The following is a 26,529-nucleotide window of genomic DNA, read 5'->3' as shown; positions in this document are numbered from 1 at the left end:
GGAATGGGCACTGGACCGGGTCAGGAATGGGCACTGGACCGGGTCAGGAATGGGCACTGGACTGGGTCACGGCTGCAGTGTGGGAGATGGGGAGGCAGTGGATCGGGCTCCGCTGCAGCCTGACCCACCGTCGGGGGTTGTCCGGCTCGCCTTGGCTCGCAGCGCAGCAGCTGGCTGAAACCGCTCAGGGAGCTCGGCTGCCGGGAAATCACATGGCCAAGGCGTGGATTGCGAAATGAAGCGTCTCCGCTCGCTCGCTCGCTCAGCCCAGGTATTCCCCGCAGCCAGCGAGGCATGTGCCATGGTAAGTCCGACGTGAACTGCGCTTGAGAACGGCGCCTCACCCGGACCCAGGAGCTGAGACCAACATCTGCTCCCTATGAAGAAGCAATCGGCTCTCTGCAAACGCGAGGTCAGTGCGCCGTCTGCAGCCAACGAGGGGGTGGGGGGCTGATTGGATTCCATGCAACAAAGGGGGGTGGGGGGTGGGCAGCGATAGGCTTTATCAGTTTGCGCGGATCCGGTGATTGGGACGGATTTATTTGTACAACTGATCAGGGAAGCATCGATCGCCTGGACTTTCACTTTCTCAGTCTCTCTCCGAAATGCACCATTTAAAGGTGTCTCGCCTCTCCCGGCGTTCCCTTTGCTCTGAACACTTTTTGCCCCCTTTTGTGTGGATGGTCGAAGGAAAACACCAGCTTCCAGGGGAAGGTTGACGCGGCTCAGACGATGCCCTTTGTGCAGTAAAGATCAAACTGCATCAAACGGCGTTTCAGGCTTGAGCCCTTGGCCAGTCAGTTGTCTGTGGAAAGCTGGTGTGTGCCTCCCTCTCTCTGGAGAGAGTTCAAGAAAGGGGAGAGTGTTGCTGGACATGGACCAGGTGAAATTGACATCCGCGTGGAAGTTGGCAGCAAAGTGAATGAAGTTGTCGAGCTCATCTGGAGCGCATGAGGCAGCCCCGATGGAGTTGTCACTCGAGGAAGAAGGGTTGAGGAGCCTTGCCTGTGCGAGCTCAAGCTCGACACGTGGGTGATGTACCTTCCTTTACCTTTGTTACGCTGTTTCGACCTGCTGTATTTCTCCAGCGTTGTGTTTACTCCAGTTCCTGGCTGCAGATCAATCTGATCTCACTGTGCGTGGGCTTGGTCCCCCATTCCAGAGGCTCCTTTCGGTGAGGTCTTGCAAGTGAAACGTGAAACTAAGCCCATGAGAGTTCCCTCCTGTTCAGGTGGAAGCCCCTCATGACACCACCTCCTGATGAAATCATGAGTCACATGGTCATGGACCTTTATCTTTCCTCCATAAAGTACACTGACCTGCTGAGTTTCTCCAGCATTGAGAGTTGACTTCAATCACGGCGTCCACCGACCTTAAATCATAAAATCACCAGGGGGATGACTCAAGTCCATGTTCACAGCTTATTTCCCAGGGTAGTCGACTCTAGAACCAGAGGGTAGAGGTTGAAGGTAAAAGATTTGTGGCCTCTGACTTTCAACGGTTTCATACTCAAAGGAGCTGCGAGAGGAAGCTGTATTATAAATTTGAAAAGATATTTGGACAGATATATGGATAGGATGGGTTTACAAAGATAGAGATATGGAAGCAGCCCAGAATACAGACTTGGTCAGCAAGCATTTTTGGCTGTCTCGTACTGTATGACAGAATATTTAAGAGGGAAGTCAGAGAGCAGCATGGAATACATGTTTTGGTCCAAATCCTCTAAGCCAGGGGTTGCCAAATCGCAATTCTCAAGCCATATGCAGCTCTTTGATGTGTAATGTCCTGTTCATGGAAATATGTTGGCTGGAGGATATACCAACACAGCCCCAGAACATTTTTAATCCCTGCATCCAGACCAGAGGTTCCTGTGAAGGTCACAGCCTGGGCTGTGTGACAAGGAGAGGGAAGATGGAGTGGGCACTGGAGGAACGGCCCCTGCAGAAGAGCAAATCAAGCAGCGCACATCGGAGTTGGGTTCTCCTCACTCAGGCCGGGCCACAGCACATCAGGGGTGTATGGTAGGAAGGTTGGGCCAAGCTGAGGTACAGGAAGTTGGGAAGCTGGATCCTGGCCAGGAGAGCTTCGATGAGGCATGGCCTGCTCCAGAGACAGGGTTTCTGTCCAAGGCAGGTACTCTGGTGGGGTGAGAAAGCAAGGTGACAGAGACAGGGAGGAGAGACTGGAAGGGGGTTCCAATGAGGACCTCATTCAGGCACAAAGCCCGGAGAGAACTAGAAATGGCAGCAGCAGTGAAGATCCTGTCAGTGGCCATGGGCAAGCCCTGGTCTTACTGGATGGAGAGTCAGCACCAGGCAGCAGAGATTAGACTGTTCTGTACCCCAGCCTCCGCTCCCAGTAGCTGCTCACCCCCCCCTCCCCCATCCTGCCAGTGTCTGAGGTGGGGGTGGAGGAGGATGGGTCAGGGAGGATCAGAGTTGTGGGTCCCCTGGCCTCGCCTTGCCACAGGAGGCAAGTCGCATCCCGCATTGTGCCCTCAGTTGTGGACGGTGCAATGATGCAGTTATCTGTAGAGAAACAGGAACAGGAGTCGTCCGTCTGGCCTGTCGAACCTGATCCCACATTCGGTGAGATCACAGCTGATCTGTCCGTGGATCCAGCTCCCCTCCCCCATAACCTTTAATTTCCCTATGCTGCACAAATCTATCTTAATGCATCTTAAATATATTTAATGAGGCAGCCTCCTAATGTTTCCTTGGGAAGAGATTTCCTCAGAAAATTAGTGAGGATTTTGAAAATATTTTTGATTATTGAAATTAATACAAATTAGCTGTTTAAAAATGATCCTATTCACGAATAAATATTTTTACATACGTATGTTTCTTAATATTAAATGTTTTGTAACAAAATGTGTATTTAAGAGTAAAAATATGTATGTAATATTTTCTTATGTTTTGCGGTCTCAAACATCTGAAGTTTTGTAGTTCTTACATTAAGCAGGTTTGGCCACCCCTGCTCTATGCCAACCAAATCAGCATTCTCAGCTAGTCCCATTTTCCTGGGATTTTCACCAGATCCTTCAAGGCCCTTCCTATCCTCATACCTATCCTGCAGAGTGTGTTGACTTGTCTTCCGCTAACAATCCCCTCACATTTTCTTTCATGGGAACCAGTTAGCTCTTGCTCTTTTGTCTCACAGAATTGATTCATTATTTCAAGCCTAGCCCATCGTGTCCTGGTAACTACAGAAAGAAACCTTTTGGATGGTGGGTACTTGGATCTAGTTGCCAGAGAAAGCTGTAGAGGTGGGTAGAATTCCAATTTGAAAAGATTTTAGGCAAGCATGTGGATTTGAGCATGGAGGAGTTGGGCCACAAGACCTGTCTGTGAGTCTAATTTTTCTGAGTGAGATCTCTCCAATCAATCTCAGAGTTTGGGATTATTAATGACAGCTCCCCTCCTCCTGTCCCACTTCCTGCAATCTCATTGACCCAACTCCTTCATTATGTAAAGATCAGTTAGGTAGCATCTCCTTTTCTGAGTTTTGAAAAGTAGAGATCTGCAGGCCTTGGGGAGGAAAGGAGAAGAATGGAATGAGTTGGGTATCATTGAATAAACAGTGGACTGAATGACCAGGATATATGCTATAATGCTATGACCTCCTTTCCATCAGCATAAAGACGAGGCCTGCTGACATATAATTCGGCATGCTTTTTTTTTTACAAAATACCTGAATAATCCCAATAAGCAAGGTGAAGCAGGTCTGGTATGGAATGCATGACAGAACTTCTATGAAACAGACTGTTCAGCCAGAGCACAAGAAAATAGGAGCAGGAGTTTGTCACCTGCTTCCCTCAAACTTCCTCACCTTTCAATTAGATCATGGCAGATCTGCCCCAAGCATTCGCATATCCCCATCACCCTTGATTCCCTGGTCTGTCAAAAATGCATCTAACTCTAGGTTAAAAAAATTTAAGGAGCTTCAGAATTTATTGTCGTAAACATGTCACAAAACTTGTTTTGCTCCGATTTCCTCCCACATTCCAAAGACATTTGGGGTTAGTATTTTAATTGATCACATGGGAGTATTTGGGAGGGGAGGAGTCACGTGATGGAGCAGTGGCCGGACGGTGAACTCCAGCCCTCTCCAGAAAAGTCGGGAAAAACAAGAGAAAATACAAAGGCACAGAAATAAAAGTTAAAGAAAAGTGAGTATAAAGGTGGAAAGAAGATGGCGACAAAAAAAGAAAAATCAAAATCAACGGTAAGAAGAGAGGAAGAGAAGACAACGGAGGAAGAAGGAGAAGGCCTTACCTGTCCGAAGAGGCCCGCTGTGGAGAGAGAAGCCCCCTTCCTCAGGTCGGTAGAAATAGGACTACAAAAATGGCTCGCAGAGCCGAGTAAAAGTGCGCAACCGCGCATGCGCGATGCGCATGAAAAAAAACACACCGACGGGAGGGGGGACCAGCTGGGGAGTCGATCTCCACAGCCGGCAACGACAGCTGCAGAACACCTGCAGCAAGAAGAGACCACAGAAGACAATGAAAACAAGAAAGAAGAGAAGAAAAGGGCAACAAAGAAACAACAGATGGCCAACCCAGAGGAAGAAGAAGAGGAAATAGAAGAAGGGAAAGGCAAAGTAAAGGATATACTTTCTCTTGTTAGAGGATACATGGAGTCATTTAAAGAATGGCAAACACAGGAATTTAATGATTTAAGAAGAAGAATAAACAACACAGAAGAGAAAGTGAATAAAATAGATATGACCTTAACAGAAATGGGAAAGAAAATGGACAAGATGGAAGAGCGGGCAGTAGCAGCAGAAATGGAGGTAGAAGACTTAAAAAAGAAATTGGAGGAATCTAATAAAAAAACTAAAGAGACACAAGAAATACTAGCTCAAAAAATAGATATAATGGAAAATTATAACAGAAGAAATAACATAAAGATAGTGGGCCTTAAGGAAGATGAAGAAGGCAAGAATATGAGGGAGTTTATAAAAGATTGGATTCCCTAAGACCCTAGGATGTCCAGAACTACAGCAAGAAATGGAAATAGAAAGGGCACATAGAGCATTGGCCTCTAAACCACAACCACAACAAAAACCAAGATCTATTTTAGTAAAATTCCTAAAATATACTACAAGAGAAAAGGTACTGGAGAAGACAATGGAAAAAGTAAGAGAGGGCAACAAACCACTGGAGTATAAAGGGCAAAAAATCTTCTTTTATCCAGATATAAGTTTTGAACTCCTAAAGAAGAGAAAAGAGTTCAATACAGCAAAGGCGATTTTATGGAAGAAAGGGTATAAATTTGTACTAAAGCATCCAGCGGTATTGAAAATATTTATTCCAGGACAACAAAACAGACTATTCTCGGATCCAGAAGGAGCACGAAAATTTGCAGAACAATTACAAACATAGACTGAGGGATGAAGACGGGTAATGAGAGTAAAAATGATCACGATTGATATGTATGTGGGTAAAGACAAAAATAGACTGAGGGATGAAGACGGGTAATGAGAGTAAAAATGATCACGATTGATATGTATGCGGGTAAAGAGATATAAGAGTGAATAGAGACAATGTGCATACGTGAATGTATCTGTACTTAGAGGAAAATATAGATAGTATAGACAAGAATTAATAAGGGAAGGTAATGGAATAGAGAGAATAAGGAGGGAATTAAAAGAGTGACCTTTGTGACATATGAAAAGTGAAATCTTTTCTGGGGGGGGCTGGGTGGGGGGAAATAGCGGTCACTGCTAAATCAGTTGACGCTTGCGAGTGGATTCGCAAACCCAAATGGAGAGGGGAGATGTGGTTGTCCGACAAGGGATAAAGGACAACTCAGGAGGGGAAGGGGAGATTGGGGATAAAGAAGATATAAATAGGAGAATAAGGAAAATGTTGGATGTTGTAGGAATGTTGTCTTATAAAGAGTTGAAAATAAGAAAACAGAAATGGAAAAGGAGGAAAGGTAATGATGGAAAAACGGAAAGAGAAGATAAACAAAATATAAAATGGCTACACTGAACTATATGACTTTAAATATTAATGGAATACATAACCAAATTAAAAGGAAGAAGCTACTAAATTTACTGAAAAAGGAAAAAATTGATATAGCATTTGTCCAAGAAACACACTTAACTGAATTGGAGCACAAGAAATTAAAGAGAGATTGGGTAGGACATGTAACAGCAGCATCGTATAATTCAAAAGCAAGAGGAGTGGCTATATTAATTAGTAAAAATGTGCCATTTAAAATAGAAGAGGAAATAATAGATCCAGCAGGGAGATATGTTATGATAAAATGTCAGATATATTCGGAGTTTTGGAATCTACTTAATGTATATTCACCTAACGAAGAAGATCAAAAGTTTATGCAAGATATCTTTTTGAAGGTAGCTAATACGCAAGGGAACATACTAATAGGAGGGGATTTCAACCTGAATTTGGATCCAAATATGGATAAAACAGGGAAAAAAATTAACAGGAAGAACAAAGTAACCAAATTTATAATTAAATCAATGCAAGAAATGAAACTTTTGGATATATGGAGGAAACAAAACCCAAAAGAAAAGGAATACTCATACTACTCGGCTAGACATAAAACATACTCAAGAATAGACCTATTTTTGTTATCAGCTAGTATGCAGGATAGAGTAAGAAAAACAGAATATAAAGCGAGAATGCTATCGGACCATTCACCCTTAATATTGACAGTAAAGCTAGAGGACATCCCTCCAAGAATGTATAGATGGAGATTAAACCCCATGCTACTTAAAAGACAGGATTTTAGAGAATTTATTGAAAAACAATTAAAAATGTATTTTGAAGTAAATACGGAATCAGTGGGACGCAATGAAAGCATTCATTAGAGGGCAAATAATAAGTTATGTAACCAAGATGAAGAAGGACTATAATCAGGAAACAGAGCAGTTGGAAAGGGAAATAGTAAACATAGAAAAAAAATTAGCAATGAAGGAAGATATAACTAAAAGAAGAGAATTGGCGGATAAAAAAATAAAATATGAAACATTACAAACATACAAGGTAGAGAAGAATATAATGAAGACAAAACAGAAATATTATGAACTAGGTGAAAAAACGCACAAAATCCTAGCATGGCAGCTTAAGACAGAGCAAGCTAAGAAAATGGTATTGGCATCAAGGAAAAAAGACAAACAAATTGCATATAACCAAAAGAAATTAAGGAAAACTTTAGAGAATTCTATGAACAATTATACCGAACTGAAAACGAAGGAAAAGAAGGGAAAATAGGTGAATTTTTGACTAAAATTGAACTACCAAAACTACAAATAGAGGAACAAAATAAATTAACAGAACCATTTGGAACAGTAGAAATACAAGAGATAATAAAAAAAATTACCAAATAATAAGACACCAGGAGAGGATGGATTTCCAATAGAATTCTACAAAACATTTAAAGACTTATTAATACCGCCCCTCCTGGATGTAATCAACCAGATTGATGAGACACAAAACTTACCAGATTCATGTAAAACAGCAATAATTACAGTAATACTAAAACAAGGGAAAGATCCACTCTCACCAGCGTCATATAGACCCAATATCTTTGCTAAACACAGATTATAAGATAATAGCTAAACTATTAGCAAACAGATTAGCAGAACAGGTACCGAAAATGGTAAATTTAGACCAAACTGGATTTATCAAAAAAAGACGCACAACAGACAATATTTGTAAATTTATTAACTTAATTCATGCAGTAGAAGGAAATAAAACACCTACAGTAGCAGTTGCTTTAGACGCAGAGAAGGCCTTCGACAGAGTAGAATGGAATTATTTGTTCAAAGTATTACAAAAATTCAGTTTACCGGAGAAGTATATTAATTGGATTAAAGCATTATATAAGGGACCGTTAGCGAAAGTGACAGTAAATGGACATGTATCAAAGCAATTTAACTTAAGCAGGTCAACGCGGCAGGGATGCCCACTATCACCTTTATTGTTTGCGCTAGCTATAGAACCACTAGCAGAATTGATAAGAATAGATAATAATATAAAAGGAATAAAAATAAAAGACAGGGAACATAAAATCAGTCTATTTGTGGATGATGTTATATTGTACTTAACAGAACCAGAACTATCAATCAAAGAATTATATAAGAAATTGAAGGAATATGGAGAAGTGTCGGGTTACAAGATAAACGTAAATAAAAGTGAAGCAATGCCTATGAATAATGCGGATTTCTCAAAATTTAAGAAGGAATCTCCATTCAGATGGCAAATACAGGCAATAAGATACCTAGGTGTACAAATAAACAAAAATCTAGGCCAATTATATAAACTCAATTACAATCCACTAATGAAAAAATTACAGGACGATTTAGAGCATTGGAAAGATCTGCCACTAACACTGATAGGAAGGATAAACTGTATTAAAATGAACATTTTTCCAAGGATATTATACTTATTTCAGGCATTGCCAATACAACTGACAGAAAAATTCTTCAAAGAGTTAAAGAAAATAATAAGGAAATTTTTATGGAGAGGGGGGAAACCGAGGATAGCACTAGATAAATTAACAGAATGGTATAAACAAGGAGGCTTACAATTGCCAAACTTCAAAAATTATTATAGAGCCGCACAATTAAGATACCTATCAGATTTTTATCAAACAAGGGAAAAACCAGACTGGACGAGATTAGAATTAGATAAAATAGGGGAAAAGATACCTGAACACATATTATATAAATGGGATGAAAAATTGGTACAACATAGAACTTCTCCAGTATTACATCATCTCCTCAATATTTGGAAGAAGATTCATGTAGAAAGAAATAAAACAAATTATCAATTACCAAAACTAATATTGACGCAAAATAAGCTACTCCCTTTTACAATAGATAACCTCTCCTTTAGAGAATGGGGAAAAAAAGGGATTAAAAGAATAGAAAATTGTTTTTCAGGAAGTAGATTCTTATCCTTTGAACAAATGAGAGATAAGTACAATATAACTGGAGATACAGCGCTGGCATATTACCAACTGAGATCCTACTTGAAAGATAAATTAGGAAGCAATTTGAGTTTACCAGAGGGAAGTAACCTTGAATATGTGATTACAGATACAATGTTAATCAAAAGATTTATAACAAATATGTATATTAAACTGCAAGAAAAGGAGAATGAGGAAACAAATGGTAAAACTAAACAAAAATGGGAACAAGATTTAAATATAAAGATAAAAAAGGAAACATGGGAGAAATTATGTTCTGGAACGATGAGAAATACAATAAATACGAGGTTACGTATGATACAATATAATTGGTTACACAGACTATACATTACACCACAAAAGTTAAATAAATGGGACCCAACAGTATCTGATAGATGTTTTCGATGTAAAAAAGAAATGGGAACAACAATTCATGCAATCTGGACATGTGAGAGAGTAGAAAAATTTTGGGATGATCTCAATCAGATATTAAATAAAATAACAGAAAACAATATACCAAAGAATCCAGAGATCTTTCTCCTAAGTAACATAAAAAACAAAGAATTTGGAATTGATTTGGAGGATGCACAAAAAAGATTTGTTAAGATAGCCCTAGCCATAGCAAAAAAATGTATTATGTCAACCTGGAAATTGGAAGATAATTTGAAAATACAACAATGGTATATAGAAATGAATAAATGTATTCCATTAGAAAAAATAACATATAGTTTAAGAAATAATATTGAAATATTCGAACAAGTATGGGAGCCTTACTTTAAATACAATAGTGAAAACCTACCGGGGACAAACATTACCTAAGTTGATGGAAGGAGAAGGAAAGAAAAGAATGGACTCAGTAGAATTTCTGGTGTATTTTTGTTGAATGACAACATTGTCTGACTGGTTTAATGCAACCTAGATTGTATACCTAAAATGGATGAGAGGGGGGGGTGGGGGGGTGGCTTGGGAGGAGGGAGGGGGGGGGGGGAGAAAAAGTCACTGTATATGTGTGAAAAAGAAAAAGTGTATATCATGGCTAATGTGATTTATGGTGTGAAAAATAAAAAATTAAAAAAAAACAAAACATGGGAGTATTTGGGTGGCGTGAGCTCCTAGTCCAGAAAGGCCTGTGACTGCTATATCTCTAAATTAACAATTAAAATTACAAAAACCTATCGGGGAGAAAATTGTGGAGATTCTGCAAAATGTTGCCTCTGCATTCCTCTGCTTCAAATAACCACTCCCTGACTGACACCTAATAGCCTGAATATGACTGCGATTGTCTGATCTCGGAAGCTAAGCAGACTCAGGACAGGACAGCACTTGGAGGGGAGACTGCTAAGGAACACCAGGTACTGTAGGTTTCTATGAGGGGCGCTGGACAAAGTGGGAACTCTCTGTCGGCCAGAGAGTAGACAAAAGTTACATTCTAAATGTAGTGTTACATGACAATAATGGAAACCTTACCTTTATCTTATCTTGAAATTCTCGTTCAAGATTCTCCCGCTATATGTATACCAAAGAAAGTATGCATGTACCATATATGTATGCTGGTTGTATCATGGACTGGTTTGGAAATTGGAACGCACAGGAACGCAGAAGGCTGCAGAAGGTGGCAATCCTGGCCAAGCCCATCATAGGCATGTAGCTTCCATCCATCGATGTCTATGTAAGGCATTGCCTCAAGAAGGCAGCCAATATCATAAAGGATGGCCATCACTCTGGGCAAAATCATCTCTCTCTGCTTAGAAAAGCCTGCAGACCAGCACCTTTGGGTTCAGGACAGATATCAGGCTCCTAAGCTTCTCTGAATGACCCTAACAATAAATTACTCCAGGAACACCAAATTATATTTATTTATTTATTTTGACCTAATAGGCTATGTTGGCCCACGAGTCCATGCCGAGACATTTTCCGGCAATTAACCTACACCCCGATACATTTTTGAATGGTAGGAAGAAACCGGAGCCCTTGGGGACAGATGCAAGGAGGATGTACAAACACCTTTAAGTCAGCGCAGGATTCGAACCCCAGTCTGGTCCTGATTATTGGTGCTGTAAAGGCATTGCGCTAACCATTATGCCAGCCGTGTTTATGAGGTTACACAGACAGGGAGGGGTCTTGTGGACCAGAAGGGATTACAGAAACAGAGAAGGGTGTTGGGAATTGGAGGGGTTACAACGACAGATAAGGGTCTTTTGAAATCTCACAAATTTTTTTGCCCTGAACAACTATGAATATTTACTTATCCATAATTTTATATTTATTATCTCTTTTTATGTCTCATGTTGCTTTAACGTAATTTAATTTGTACTGTTTTTGGTTTATCTTATGTGCCTGTGTGGCTACAGTAATTTGGAATTTCAATGCATTTGTACATTGTACGTACATATATGACAATAAACTCTTGTATACAACAGAGAAAAAGTCTAAACACCTACTCTGTCATGTCCTTTATGATCATATATGTTTTCTTATATAACAATCACCCTTTATTCCTCTAAACTCCAAAGAATACAGAAACTACTTAAGTCTCCTTTGACCAGCAAGCCAGTGAATCAAAATGCAAATGCCACAGATGCTAAAAATTGATAAGCTTACAGAAATTCAAGATTCAATTTATTGTCATGTAATAAAGACAGTGAAATGTTACAAGGAATTTGATTTCATCTGCCATAAAGCAGACAGACTTGCCACTGACAGAAATTGCCTGAAGTGCCTTTAACAATTAGAGAAAGTGAGTCCTCTCTGAGTCACCAAGTGCCTGTGGATTCATCTCCCACGATTCTGCAGTCCCTGCAGCAATGCAGACTCCAGTCCAAACCATCACCAGCCTGAACTCCAGATCCAAACCTCCGACATGATTAGGACCCTCGCCCCTTCTCGCATCCCAGTTCTGCTACCTGGTACCCCTTCAGCTAGTTCTTGAGCCAGTCTCCAGCAATCCACAGCCCAATTTAAATCCCTTAACCACAGTCACCAACAACCCACAGCCTGCATGAATTCCTGCCTCGAGTCACCAACAGCCCGCTGCTTGTGCATTTCATGAGCTGCAGAACCTCTCACTGGTCTGCCGCCGTGGTCACCATCCCATAGGTCATCTTTTCTGCTTCTCCTTCTCAAACCAAGGTAGTTCTCCCCATTTTCTGGTGCCCTGCACAAGTCCTCTGCTTCCCCAGACTGTTGATATATGGTATTCAACAGGTCAGGAAAAAGAAACTGATTAATTCAAAATTTTTTCTAATCAGCACCATTTTATGCTTCATGTTAATGCACTTTTCTTTCTCTCACATTACCAGATTTCTTTTTATTTGTCAGTTATTTTGTTCCTCCAATCCAGTCATTCCTTTGCCAACCCTCCCCTAGATGAGCTAATGTACTGGCATTAGTGCATTTGTATTGCTGAATGTGGTGGAATGAATTGTTATGTCAGAGAACATCTTAGAATGTGATCCTGGAGATCATTACACCTTCAATCACTGACTAATAAAACTGGATAAAAAAATGAAAGTGATTCATAAGCTTACATACCAAACAACCCAGAAATACACCTTGAATGTCACACCTTGAATGAAGTTCATCCCACTTATTTATGAAACAACCTTTGGCAATAAGGCTATTATGGGGAGGGCATTCAGGAAGGAGATTTTAGAGGCCACCTACATCTATCTGGGGAGAGCTGCCAAAATATTAAACAACTTATCTCACCCTTGTCACACTCTCTCCTTCCACTTCCGTCATGCGGAAAATACGTGTTTGAGAACGCAAACCTCCAAATTCAAGGATAATTTCCTTCTTATCACACCCTTGAATGGATCTCACACCAACAAAAAATGATACTCTTGCTCTGTACTTATCACTATAATGTTCTCTGGTCCCTGCATTATTTGTACATTGCTCCATACTCTGGATTATTTGACTACTCCTTGTACTGTCACTTTATTTGATAACCTAATGTTGTTACGGTACTGCCTACTGTATGAGTTAACGTACCTGGATAGCACGCTAAATGGAGCATCTCACTGTATTTCTGTGCATGTGTCAATAAACAATTCAGTTCACCAATTCCAACAAATCAAAATACTGAAATTTAACAAATAGTTACACCATGGTTGAAGCCATTTCCGGCCATTTAAATCCATGCTGCCCAATTACACCCAAATTGACCTACAATCCCCATATGTTTTGTAAGGAGAGAGGTAACCGGAGCGTCCGGGGAAATCCCATGTGACACGGGGAGAACATACAAACTCCTTACAGACAGCACCAGATTCACATCTAGGTCACTGGCTCTGCTCACCAATTCCAACATGCAGCAGGTGCGGGGAAAAAACAATGTTTCAGGTCAAAGACCTTTCATCACAGATGTTGCCTGAACTGCTGAGAAACCCCGCATTTCTGCTGATGAGTAGATAAGGATGGTGCGACACTAGGGCTAGATGCAGGTTGAGAGTCAGCATGGTGGGAGAGAGAGAGACAAGGAAATCCAGCTTGCTTGGCTAATGCAAAGGAGGTCGTTGGTAGAGGTCTCAATCTTAGGAGAACCAGTATCTCAAGAGCTAGAGGCGATGACGGTGAAGGGGAGAGAAGGCTTTAAGAAGATGGCTGGTCAATGCAATGAATGGAATTCTCCCTGCCTGTTATTCAAGTCAAGTTTGTCATCTGATCATGCAAGTACAACCTGACAAAAAGGCTTTTTCCATTCCTTAGTGCAAAACATGCATTCACACAACCAGACATAACACACATATAGGCAAATAATACATATGCAGGACAAGTATTTTATCTCTAAAAATAAATAAATGGATAAAGGGTGCTTTGTACAAAGGAGAGTCTCGGAGGGTCAATGTAAGTAGTCCCTTTGGTCGTTGAGCGTTCTCGCTGCCCGTACCAAGAAGCTGTTCCTCAGCCTGGTGGTGCTGGCTCTGATCTTCCGGTATCTCTTCCCCGACGGGAGCAGCTGAAAGATGCTGTGTGCAGGGTGGAAGGGGGTCCTCAGTGATTTTGCGCACCCTCTTCAGGATGATATAGTATCTATAGATGGTTGACATCATGGTGGCTGGTAGCTTTGTTCACTTCAATCTTCTCAGGAAGTGAAGTCACTGTGGCACCTTCCTGACAAGTTGATTGTCCACACTAGGTCACCAGTTAAATGAACTCCAAGATTATTCACTTAGATTATTGATCCAGAAGGAGTAAACAGGATGGGGCTCTAATCTTGCAGGAAAGCAAGCAGAAGAGTGATGTGGCAATCTTTGAAAGGTTTACAGGATTAATATTCCTTTAATATTCAACTAGGTGTTATTGTTGTAATGATGAATCACTAATAAACTTAGTAGCAAATCCAATAGAGACTTCTGCCAAAGAATAATGAAAATGTATTTGTCCACAGATGATCACTGCAAGGACCAGCATTCACTGTGCACAATGTACACATGTAAACAAATAATGAAATGTAAACAAACTGACTGCAATACAGAGAATTTTTTTTAAGTGTAAGAGGCCTTAAATGGGTCCCTGATTGAGTTTGTTGTTGAGGAGTCTGACAGTAGAGGGGGAGCAGCCGTTCCTGAACCTGTTGGTGTGAGTCTTGTGGCAACTATACTTCTTTCCAGATGGAAGCAGCGAGAACAAAACGTGTGCTGGGTGATGTGGAACCTTTTTTTATTATTTTATTTTGTTTGCATAATTACAGGAAAAAAATAAAGCATTCATCAAATATCCATAGCCAACGCTACACAAAAAAGTATTTTTATGTATTTTCTCCCCATCCCCCCCCCATCCAAAAGTAAGGAAAGGAAGAAACACCTAGTATACAATAATATTAGCAGATACAATCATTAATTGTTATTAAAAATTACTAATTAAGTGGAGTGGATGAGAAGTGGTCGGAAAATTATCCATAAAATCCATAGATGGTTTCCAAATACTATAAAAATTTTCAACTCGATTCCTTAAACTATACGTAAGTTTTTCCAAAGGTCTACAATTTTGCATCTCATTATACCATCTACTCAATAACACTTCGCTCTCATCCTTCGATGATATCGCTAGACATTTCTAAGATATTGCTAGACATTTCCATATTGCTAGGCATTTCTTTGCAGTTGCTACTGCGATACTTAAAAAATTTTCTTGGTATTTGTCCAATTTCAATTTTATATCCTTTTCATAAATATCTCCAAGTAAAAATATTCTTGGATCCTTTGGTACCTTTATCTTCATAATTTGCCCTAATAATAAACTCAGTTCATTCCAAAACATTTCCACTTCTTCACAAGACCACACTGAATACAAATAAGTCCCTATTTCTTTTGCACATCGAAAACACTTATTTGAATAATTAGGATTAAGTCCATTTCACTTATGTGGAGTAAATTACAACTGATGAAGAAAATTATATTGATCCATTTGATATCTAACATAATACAATTTCATAACATAATTTTGTTATGAAAATTTGTATATTTAAATCTTTCTCCCACTGGATTTTTGATTTATATAAATCTTTTTTCTTTATGGTCTCTTGTAAATTTATAGACATTTAGTAATAAATTTCTTAACAACAAATGTATGTTATATCTTCAAATTGGCTTTGTTTAGGGAGTTTCAAATCTGCTCCCAGTCTCTTTTTCAAATACATTTTTAATTGATAATATGCAAAAATTGTATTATTATATGCATATTGTATTTATCTTTTAATTGATCATGGTGTGGATCTTGATGATTGCTCCTCCTCTCTGACTGCATTGTTCCCCATAGATGTTCTCAGTGGTCGGGAGGGATTTGCCTGTGATGTCCTGGGCTGTGTCCACTAACGTTTACAGGAGCGTTGGTGAGCCCATACCAGCCAGTCACCTTCATGGTTGCTGTCTTAAAGATTAGACTTTTATTTCTTATAAATATGTGTTTTATATTTATTTGAATTCTTGTGAGATCTCAAGTTGGGATCAGTAGTCCTGAACTTTAGATACTTGTCTAATAATTTAACTGCTACACTAGCACATTAATTACAGTTACTGTTAGAAGATTATATGGCCATTAAAAGTGTGGCAAGAGCTAATTGCATTGATGTGTGGATGGAAAGGTCAGATAAACATTTGAAAGAAGAAGGAATAATTCACAATCATAATGTTTACTGACATGAAGATTGGAACAGAAGGGGAAAACAGGGCAGTCTAAACACTAACGTGGATTAGGTGGACAGATTTCCTGCTTCTGGCTTATTCCCTGAAGAAGGGCTCAGGCCCGAAACGTTGGCAATATATCTTTGTCTCCTATAGACGCTGAAAAGATTGAATGAGTATTTACCTGAGTTGGTTCATCTATATCACACATGTCACACATGCCCGCAAGATCATATTAAATATATATTAGAGTTGGCCCGCTGGCCGCCGCGCAAGTATAGCGCATGCACAGCAGCAGGCACCACCATAGTAGTTTTTAGCACTTCCACAGCAGGCACAGCGGTACACCGATATAGATAACGGGAAAGTTAATTAGATATTCACAGCGGCGCCGATACAACGGACCTGCCGCCTAGCTACAACGGACCCGCCGCCTAGCTCCAACGGACCCGCCGCCTAGCTCCAACGGACCCGCCGGCTAGCTCCAACGGACCCGCCGCCTAGCTCCAACGGCCCCGCCGCCTAGCTCCAACGGACCCACCGCCTAGCTCCAACGGACCCGCCGGCTAGCTCCAACGGACCCGCCGGCTAGCTCCAATGGACCCTCCGCCTAGCTCCAACGGACCCACTGCCTAGCTCCAACGGACCCGCCGCCTAGCTCCAACGGCCCCGCCGGCTAGCTCCAACGGACCCGCCGCCTAGCTCCAACGGACCCGCCGGCTAGCTCCAACGGACCCGCCGCCTAGCTCCAACGGACCCACCGCCAAGCTCCAACGGACCCGCCACCTAGCTCCAACGGACCCACCGCCTAGCTCCAACGGACCCGCCGCCTAGCTCCAACGTCTCCTTGAGCTTCATCTGTGGGCGGGTGCTGCTGGGCATCGGACTTTCCGGTGGGGTGGAGGTCGCGGATGAGTTCCACCGCTCTCACAGTATTCCCGGTGAGATGGCGAGACCAGGGGGACTCCTTGGGTTGTTGGCGGCGGTTGCGGCAGGCGGAGGCGGGGGCGGAGGAGGGAGAGGGGGAGGGGGGGATGCCGCTCGGGTTTGCTGGCTGGGCTGGGGAGGGCTCCCTGCAGACCTCCGCTCCCTGGCATGCTTCTCGGCAACGTGCGATCCTTGGCTTAAAGGCTAGAGAGAAATATTATTTATTGAATATTTTCTTTCTTATTTGTTAATGCTTCTTATGGAAAGAGTTTAACCAAAACTATTATTAAACATTTATTTTAATAAGAAAAAGTTTAACATTACATATGTTGAGAGAAAACATGCAGATGTTGTTGAAAATTTTCAATAAATATTTAGTTCGGCCCTCGACTTAGTCCAAGTTTTTAATTTTGGCCCTCAGTGAATTTGAGTTTGACACCCCTGATCTATATCAATCGGGATTTATTAAAAAAAGATATTCTGCTGACAATATAGTTAAATTAATTAGTCTAATTCATAGCTCTCAGAAGAAATCAGACTTCATATTAGTTTTATCACTAGATGCCAAAAAGGCTTTTGATAGATTAGAATGGAATTATTTAAGGTTTTGCAAAAATTTCATTTTGGGCCAATATTTATAAATTGGATTAAAGCTTTATATAGAAACCCTTGGGCAAGAGTAGTCACTGACAGACAACTTTCTTCTTCTTCATTAACTAGATTGGCTAGACAAGGATGACCTTTATCTCCTGCATTATTTGTTTTAGCAATTGAACTGTTGGCACAGTCAATATATTAGTATTAAAGGAATTAAAGTTAATAAGGAGGTATGGCGGCTTGCAATTGTGGAGATCGGACCAGCACATCACACGGCAGCAGACGTGGACAGAGATCGCTAAAGCGACTCCCAGGACAATGAACCGGTGGGGGTAGAAGCTGGGGCAGCATCAGACCAACAGCCCTAAAATGGCCTTGGTCAAGCTGCCCAACTAACTCAGCAGAAACAGGCTGGGGAAGAAGGGCATTCATATGCATGGATGTTCCCGCCCGCTATTGTTATTCATACGGCTGACTCAGTCAATCAGCAAAAAGGGCGGGAACTTGAACAGTATAAAACAGCCTTTCCAGCCCTAATAAAGGAGTGAGCTTAACCTGCCACACTGTGTGTTTCTTTGTAGCGGTCGGCTACAGAGGAATATAAGATTAGTTTGTTTGCAGATGATGTATTGATTTATATAACAGATCCTGAAAATTCTTTCATTTCATGTAAAAAATTACAAGATTATGGGGGAATATCTGGTTACAAAATTAATAGGGACAAAAATGAAATTATCCCATTAATAGGAGATTATGATCGATGTAAACGAGTAGCTCAATTTAAGTGGACACAAAGTCCCATTAAATATTTAGGTATTAGAATTGATAGAAATTTAGATAATTTTTATATGTTAAATTATGTACTGCAATTTAATAAAATTAAAGATGATTTAAATAGATGGAATGACTTACCTATTACTTTAATAGGCAGAGTGAACTGTATTAAAATGGATATTTTTCCAAGGATTCAATGTCTTTTTCAAACTATTCCTTGTTCAATACCTCAATTTTGTTTTAAAGATCTTAATTCAATTGTGAGGAAATGTTTTTGGAAAGGGAAAATGAATAGGGTACCTTTGGAGAAATTAACTTGGAAATTTGAATTAGGTGGTTTACAACTTCCACATTTTCACAATTATTATAAAGCTGCACAATTGAAATTTATTAATGGAATGTTTGATTTAAATAAACTTTCAATTTGTAGAATTCAATTCCAAATCGTGGCTTCCTTGGCTTCTTGCCAGATCTATCAGCAGGGGATGGGTTTTTCCCTCTTGCTCGTCCATCTCTTGGGCGAGCTATCGTTTGCACACAGCATTTTTTTTGGTCGTAAGTCACATAAGTTATAAGTCAGGGAGTATCTGTATAAATGACAATAAACTCTTCATTCCTTGTGCTGGTGAGTGGTAGCAATGGAGGGAACTTGGGTGAGAATAAAAATACTTACTTTGGCTTGGCTTCGCTGACGAAGATTTATGGAGGGTAAATGTCCACGTCAGCTGCAGGCTCGTTTGTGGCTGACAAGTCTGATGCGGGACAGGCAGACACGGTTGCAGCGGTTGCAGGGGAAAATTGGTTGGTTGGGGTTGGGTGTTGGGTTTTTCCTCCTTTGCCTTTTGTCAGTGAGGTGGGCTCTGCGGTCTTCTTCAAAGGAGGTTGCTGTCCGCCGAACTGTGAGGCGCCAAGATGCACGGTTTGAGGCGACATCAGCCCACTAGCGGTGGTCAATGTGGCAGGCACCAAGAGATTTCTTTAGGCAGTCCTTGTACCTCTTCTTTGGTGCACCTCTGTCACGGTGGCCAGTGGAGAGCTTGCCATAGAACACGATCTTGGGAAGGCGATGGTCCTCCATTCTGGAGACATGACCTACCCAGCGCAGTTGGATCTTCAGCAGCGTGGAAAAAAAGAATAAAAATAGGACATGTTAAATGGACGCTCCACGAACAGCATGAGGTTAATGTGCAGAGAGGCCTATTTCCGGGCATTATGACTCAAATATGATATTAAGAAGCAGCTAAATTATGCACACCACAATCAAAAAAGTGGCGATATTCAGATATTCAGATATCTACAGATTAGGAACTTTTTAAATGTTACTTTATCTACTTTTCCAATAACTAAAGTTACTGATTAGAATTTTATGTTTAAACCCTTTTCAGAAGAGTTTAATGGCAACAATTTATGATTTGATCCTGAAAATACATCCAGTGATTTCTGACCAAATAAAAAATGAATGGGAAAGAGAACTTCAGATCCCTTTACCTATAGAGACATGGGAGAAAATTTTCCAGTTAGTTAACATTTCTTCAATATGTGCTTGACACTCTTTGATACAGTTTAAGGTGATTCATAGGGCCCCAAATGTCCAAGGACAAGCTAACTTGTTTTTACTCCCATATAAACCCTATGGGAGTAAATGGGTTTACTATCATAGGGTTTATATGGGAGTATAAACCATATACTGCCCTTCCCTTTAAAAAATTGAAAAGACATTTTTAATATTATTTCAACAGTTTGACTTACAACTTCATCCTGTGATTTTATTTTTTGACAACTAGTTTTGGACACTGGCCACATATCTGCTTCAGCTTCTCGTGTGATTGCATTTGTTAGTTTAGTAGCCAGGAGATCCGTTCTACTCAAATGGAAAGACCCTAAACCATCTACCACGTTTCAATGGGTTTCCAAAATTATAGCATGTTTAAATTTAGAAAAAAATTAGAAGTGGTATTGTTGACCCTTTGGTTAAATTTGAAGAAACTTCGAGGCCATTTATTCATATGATGCAAGTTGATCCTTTCCAAATCCTCTTCTACATTTTTTTGTGTGAGTGTAGGGAAGCAGAATTAACCACAATAAAATTGTTTAACCACTGACATATGGTAGCCCAGCTTTTGTTCTGTTTCTTAGTTCAGGTGATATTTTTGTATTAAAATTTGATTCCTTTTCATGTTTGGCCTTTGAGAGATTGGGAGGCTCAGTTTACATCTGTTGCCCGATGTCTGTGTTTGTTTATGTTAACCGTTGTTAATGCAATCCCCATCTCTTTGTAGCATTCTTGTATTTATTAATCTGAAACTTCAAAAATTATTGAAAGGGAAAAGAATAACTTCAGTTTAATTTTTCATCCAAAAGATTGCAGGACTGATAACCACAGCCCCTCAATAGTACACTTGAATGTCAGCCTAGATATTTGCAGTCCATTTTATGGAGCATGACTTGAAACCAGAATCTTAAGATATCAATAAGACTAAAAGAGTGCAGTGAAGATTTGACAAGGATGTTGCTGGGACTTGAGGAACTGAGTTTCAGGGAATGATTAACACAGAAATACTGGAGGAACTCAGCAGGTCTTGATTCATGGGAAGTAAAGATTTATAGCCAACAAGGTATGGTGGACACTGCGAGAACATACCTTAATGGACGCTGTGAAACCTGCTGAGATCCTCCAGCATTTTTGCATTTGTATTACAATCACAGCATCTGCAAACTTACTAGTGTTTCACTCCACAGGGAAAGGTTAAGCAGGGTAGGCCTTTCTTCCCGGGATTGTCAGAGAATGAGGGGAGATTTGAAAGGGGTATACAAAATTATAAGGGCAAGCATGCTTTTCCCCCACTGAGGTTAGGTGAGACAAGAACTAGAGGAATGGTGAATGGTGAAATGTTTAAAGGGAACATGAGAGAGAACTTCTTTATTAAGAGGGTGGTGAGAGTGTGGAACAAGCTGTCAGCTGAAGTGGTGAATGTGGGCTCAATCTTGATATCTTAAGAAAAATTTAGACAGGTACGTGGATGAGAAGGCTATGGAGAGCTATGGTCCATGTGCAGGTCAATGCAACTAGACATTAAAATAGTTAGAGACAGATTAGATGGGCCAAAGGGTCTGTTTCAGTGCTGTAATCTTCTGCCTCAGGGAATCCAGTCATTGCAAATGCACTGTGACTTGAGCTAACATCATTGTCCTAAGCTTTCTTGTTTACATTTAAATTAAATTTAATTAAATTTTAAATTTAGACACATAGCATAGTAACAGGTCATTTCGGCCCACAAATACTTGCCCCCAATTTACACCTATTAACCTACGACCCCCCGGTACGATTTAATGGTGGGAGTCCCCGGGGAAAACCCACGCAGACATGGGGAGAATGTACAAACTCCTTACAGACAGCGTGGGATTTGAACCCATGTCCAGATTGCTGGCGCTTTAAAGGCGCTGTGCTAACTGCTACATCAACCATGCCATGTAACAACGTAAATGCTGCAGCTGCTGGAAATCTGAAATAAAACCAGACTGGAAATATGCAGCAGGCTGTGCAGCAACCATGGAGAGAGAAACGGGGTTGATGTATCAAGATGATGACCTTTCATCAGAACACATAGTTTACATGATCGAGTTGGACTGAAGAGCCTGTTTCAATGCTGTATGACTCAATCACTTTATAAATCGATTAAAGGTGTAAGTAGCACCAGAGCATGAAAGGCAGTAAGCTCTTTATGTCAAAGACATGAATCAGAAATTGAAGTTGGACAGAGCCACATTAATCTTTAGATAATAATGGTAGTTGGTGACTTATTAGATTTTGTAATGCCACAGGAAAATGAAAAGGCAGATGGAATCCATCATAGTATTCTGTTGTTATTCCTCTCAGGCACAATTTTTGGTTCCAGCTGCACACAGACTTCTGTGAAAAGGACATGTCCCATTGTGTTATGGTGACTTAATCCTCCTCTTTGAATCTGCTCAAGGGTGTCCTGATTCTCTGGTATTTGAGGGAGCCATTATTGAATCTGCCTCTGGTGGGGCAAATGGTGTCTGAACATTTTGGACTTATCCGTGCTTGTTCCATGTATTCCTGGTGAAGAACTGTGTGATCAGCAGAAGTATTGCAGTCTTAAAATGTTCATTGTCTATTTCTTTCCACGGATGCTGCCTTCCTCCTGCATTTTGTTTTCTGCTCCAGATTCCAGTGTTTGCAATCTCTCACATTTTTCAGAAAAAGCCCTGGATCGGTGTTCGGAAGAGGAGGGGGAGGGGATAAATGCAGACTCTGTTTATACACAGGAATGTTGGAAAGACTGAATGGTTTGTTGACTTTTGTGTCTATGAAAAGCATAAATAAAATATTCGGAAAAAGAAGCCTGTGATCAGTGGGGTGGGGCATGGATCCACTCCCAGTCCACAGGAGCAGAGGGTGGGGCATGGAACCTGGGCAAAGGTTTCCCAACAGCATTGAGGGGACTGTAAACTACCCAAAGCAGTGGGGGTGAGTCAGCAAATACCCAGGGTTGGTGGGAGGAGGGGAGTCAGAGAGAGGAGGGAAACAGTAAGCACTTTTATAGAGGAAAAAAGGTGAATATAAAGACAAAGATTCTCTGTCTTTACATCGCTGCACTTACCTCCATAAAAGACTGCTCGAACCTGCTCCAGCTTCTTTCCACCTAGTGGGTACACTTAGAGGTGGAGTGAAGTCACTTCACCTCTTCTGTAAAAAGAATTCCGCTGAAAGCAGCTACAAAGGGGAGGGCTCATGACATTATGATGACTCCGTCAGTCTGCGACCCAGGAGCGTGAATTTAAAAAAAAACATATGGTTAATGGAGGTTATTGCATTGAGTAGGAAATTTGCCCAAGTCCTAAGACAGATCTCCATTAACACTCTTACCTGCTCTTTGGTTGCCATTTTCATGGGTAGGCCGCTTTCCCTTCTCGGCACGCAAGTTTGACGTCACGGTGATGGGAGGCACTACTGCACCACTCGCTCCGCCTCCTTCAGCTCTGGAAGCCAGCTCCCGACTCAGCTCTTCATAAAGTCACCGCAGGATCCGCATTATAGGTTGTCACCATAAAAGTTTTTTTTTAAAACTTGAGTCGGCTATAATGCGATATTTCCCCGTAATAGAGCATGAACGTTTTCTATCTCTCACAGCCTATCTTATAATAACATTTCACCTGGAATTACTTGACAATTATCTCTGATTCTCCCAGTAGATGTTGCATTCCAGAATTGCTTTCCAAGTTGGGAATCCTTGTTACAAACTTCTTGCCTATTGCATAGAACAGCTGGGATTTCATCCAGAGCACACTTTTGTTTGCTGAGCGTAAAGGTTGGCTTTGTCTCCAAGTATATCATTATTTTTACTGTGAAGGATGGGTGCTCTATTTCCAGATCTCTTTTATTGGCAAAATAGTGCAAAGCATTTTGCCTCTTTGGATCTAATTTGGGACACAATAAATAAATGCAGCATAGACAGTGCTTTCTCTCCATTGTCAGCTTAACCACGATTGTGGTTTGGACGTTGAATCTGTGTAAGGACAGTGCATGAATTTTAATGGCCTCTGCAGCTATTGAGAGAACAATCCAATATTCAGTAGCACCAGCAGATGATCTTGAATGTCCCAATCCACAGACTCCTCCAGAGTCCACACTGTAAGAGTTCTCACCTTTTTTAATGGGGCCCCCAAGCCTCCATTGAAACCTTAAAGCAGCGGAGATATGCTTTGACTTGTCTGCTGCAGACATCAGTTTAAGGTGAGTGGAGAAAAGATCAGGGGAGATGTCAGAGCTAAGTTTGGGTGGTGGGTGCCTGGAATGCATTGCCAGAGGTTGTGGTTCAATGGGGATATTTGAAAGAGTCTTAAATGGATATAATAAAAATAGGTTAGGGGTGTGATGTAGAGAAGACGGTAGGTTTCCACTGGTCAGCATAATATTATGAGCTGAAGATGTGTACTGTGCTGTAATGTTCTATATTACAAATCTCAGGTACACACCGCAGGATCATACTATTAAAAGGATTCAGAGGAAGAAGTTCAGGAGTCCGTAAGTCTCTTTAACAGAATGCAGCATCCCAACTGGCTCCTTGGAATCACTGACCATGGCCGCTCAGACTGAGGGAGAAATATTCAGATAGTGCTGAGAAATTTTGAGTTCTTGAAGGTATCCTCTCACTGACTACAGGCCCACCTGCCCTAATAAGCAACTCCCGCCCTGTCAGTGAGAGAATCAGGCAGGCCTCATCAGTTGTCCCAGAACCCATTGCAGCAGAATGGAAGCAAGTAATCTTTGTAGCTTAGTAGGACAATAACATCATCTACAAATTTTCTGACGATACTACAGTAACAGGTTATATAAAGGAAAGGGATGAGTCAGCGTACAGGCTGGAGATTGAAAATGCGACTGTATGGTGCACCAACTAAACAACCTTGCACTCAAAAATGTCATCAAAACTAAAGGAGCTGATTGTTGACCAGGAAAGGAAAGCCAGAGGTATACAATCCAGTGATTATTGGGGATCAGAGGTGGAGAGGGTGAGCAAATTTAGGTCCTTGGGAGTCACTATCTCAGGGTATCTTTTCTAGTTCCATCACCCCAATGGCATCGTGAAGAAGGCACCTCTACTTCTTCAGAAATTTATGGAGGTTTGGTAAGACACCAGAAACCTTGGTGTCTACAGACGTGTGATGGAAAGTGCTGACCAGCTGCACCACGATCTGGATGGGAACACCAATACTCCTGAGCATAAAGCCCTCTAAGAGGTAGTGGACATTGCCCAGAATATTACAGGCAAAACCCTCTCCACTATGGAGTACATCTACAGGGAGCACTGCTGTCAGAGAGCAGCAGCAATCATCAAGGATCCACACCACCCAGTATGTGCTCTGTTCTCACTGCTGCCATCAGGAAAGAGGTGGAAGTGCCACAAGACTCGCACCAACAGGTTCAGGAACAGCTGCTACCCTCCACCATCGGACTCCACAACAATCAGGGACTCACTTTAGGACTCTTACTTGTGCATTTTATTGATTTTTTTTGTTCTCACTGTATTGCACAGTTAGATTACATTCATTATCATTTACAGTTCTTTTCTTTGTTTACCTGTTTACGTTGTGTATAATTTATTTTCCACTACCAATTAGTGGTAATTCTGCCATGCCTGCAAGAAAAGGGAATTTCAGGCTTTTATGTGTTGTCATGTACGTATTCTGACAATAAATCTGAATCTGAAATCTGAATTTCAAGGAACTGACAAAGAAGGTCAATTTATCAAATAGAACTAATATGCCCAATCCACTGTAGACTTGAGTCTAGATACAACCCTCATCTCAACTTTTTTCCCTTCACCTTCGTCAAGTTGCCAGCTAGATTGGAGTTGATGAAGTCCAAGGGGGAAGTAGTCCACCTACATCATCTCCACTCCAGAACCAAGGTCACCTCCATGGTTAGCGGGGCAGTTAGCACAATGCATTTACAGCTCCAACGATCAGGACCGGGGTTCAAATCCGTGCTGCCTGCAAGGAATTTGCACGTTCTCCCCGTGTCTGCGTCGGTTTTCCCCGGGGGCTCTGGTTTCCTCCCACCCTTCAAAATGTACCTGGGGTTGGAGATCAATTGGGTGTAGCAAAACCTGCTACTTCTATCTAGGGCTAGAAGACCCTTATCTTATTCAGACTAACTCTACTTCCTACACTCTATTATCTATTGTCTATCCTTATCTCATTCATAGGGTAAACTTGCTGATTCTGTCTAAGGCAGAAGATTCTTATCTTACTCAGACTGATTCTGCTTCCTACATTCTAATATCCATTTCTTATCCTGTTCATACTGGCTTTATTCATTTACCCATATATCTATATTAGTTTCCTCATCTTCATATTTTTATCAGTTCTACTCATCTCTCACACTATTCTTTTCTTTGGCTTGGCTTCGCGGACGAAGATTTATGGAGGGGGTAAATGTCCACATCTGCTGCAGGCTCGTTTGTGGCTGACAAGTCCGATGCGGAACAGGCAGACACGGTTGCAGCGGTTGGAGGGGAAAATTGGTTGGTTGGGGTTGGGTGTTGGGTTTTTCCTCCTTTGCCTTTTGTCAGTGAGGTGGGCTCTGCGGTCTTCTTCAAAGGAGGTTGCTGCCCGGCAAACTGTGAGGCGCCAAG

General features: G+C 41.2%; 1 protein-coding gene across 6 annotated transcripts in view; it reads left to right on the top strand.

The window, feature by feature from the left end:
* Nucleotides 1-220: 220 nt before the first annotated feature.
* LOC138765175 (uncharacterized) overlaps nt 221-26,529 on the top strand; it is a 51,013-nt gene continuing 24,704 nt past the window's right edge. For 2 of the 6 annotated variants that reach the window (XM_069942073.1, XM_069942069.1), the window contains exon 1: nt 229-412. In XM_069942073.1, the coding sequence (XP_069798174.1) occupies nt 380-412 (33 nt within the window). In that variant the 5' untranslated portion in view covers nt 229-379. Of the gene's footprint in view, nt 413-776; nt 1,029-22,589; nt 22,679-23,584; nt 23,701-26,529 lie in introns of those variants that run through there. The other 4 variants (XM_069942067.1, XM_069942068.1, XM_069942071.1 and 1 more) reach the window with 4 other exon arrangements.

Source organism: Narcine bancroftii, chromosome 5 (assembly GCF_036971445.1).
Source record: "Narcine bancroftii isolate sNarBan1 chromosome 5, sNarBan1.hap1, whole genome shotgun sequence".
Lineage (NCBI taxonomy): Eukaryota > Metazoa > Chordata > Chondrichthyes > Torpediniformes > Narcinidae > Narcine > Narcine bancroftii.
The sequence above is the reverse complement of the archived record's forward strand: the minus strand, read 5'-3'. Positions and strand labels throughout refer to the sequence as shown.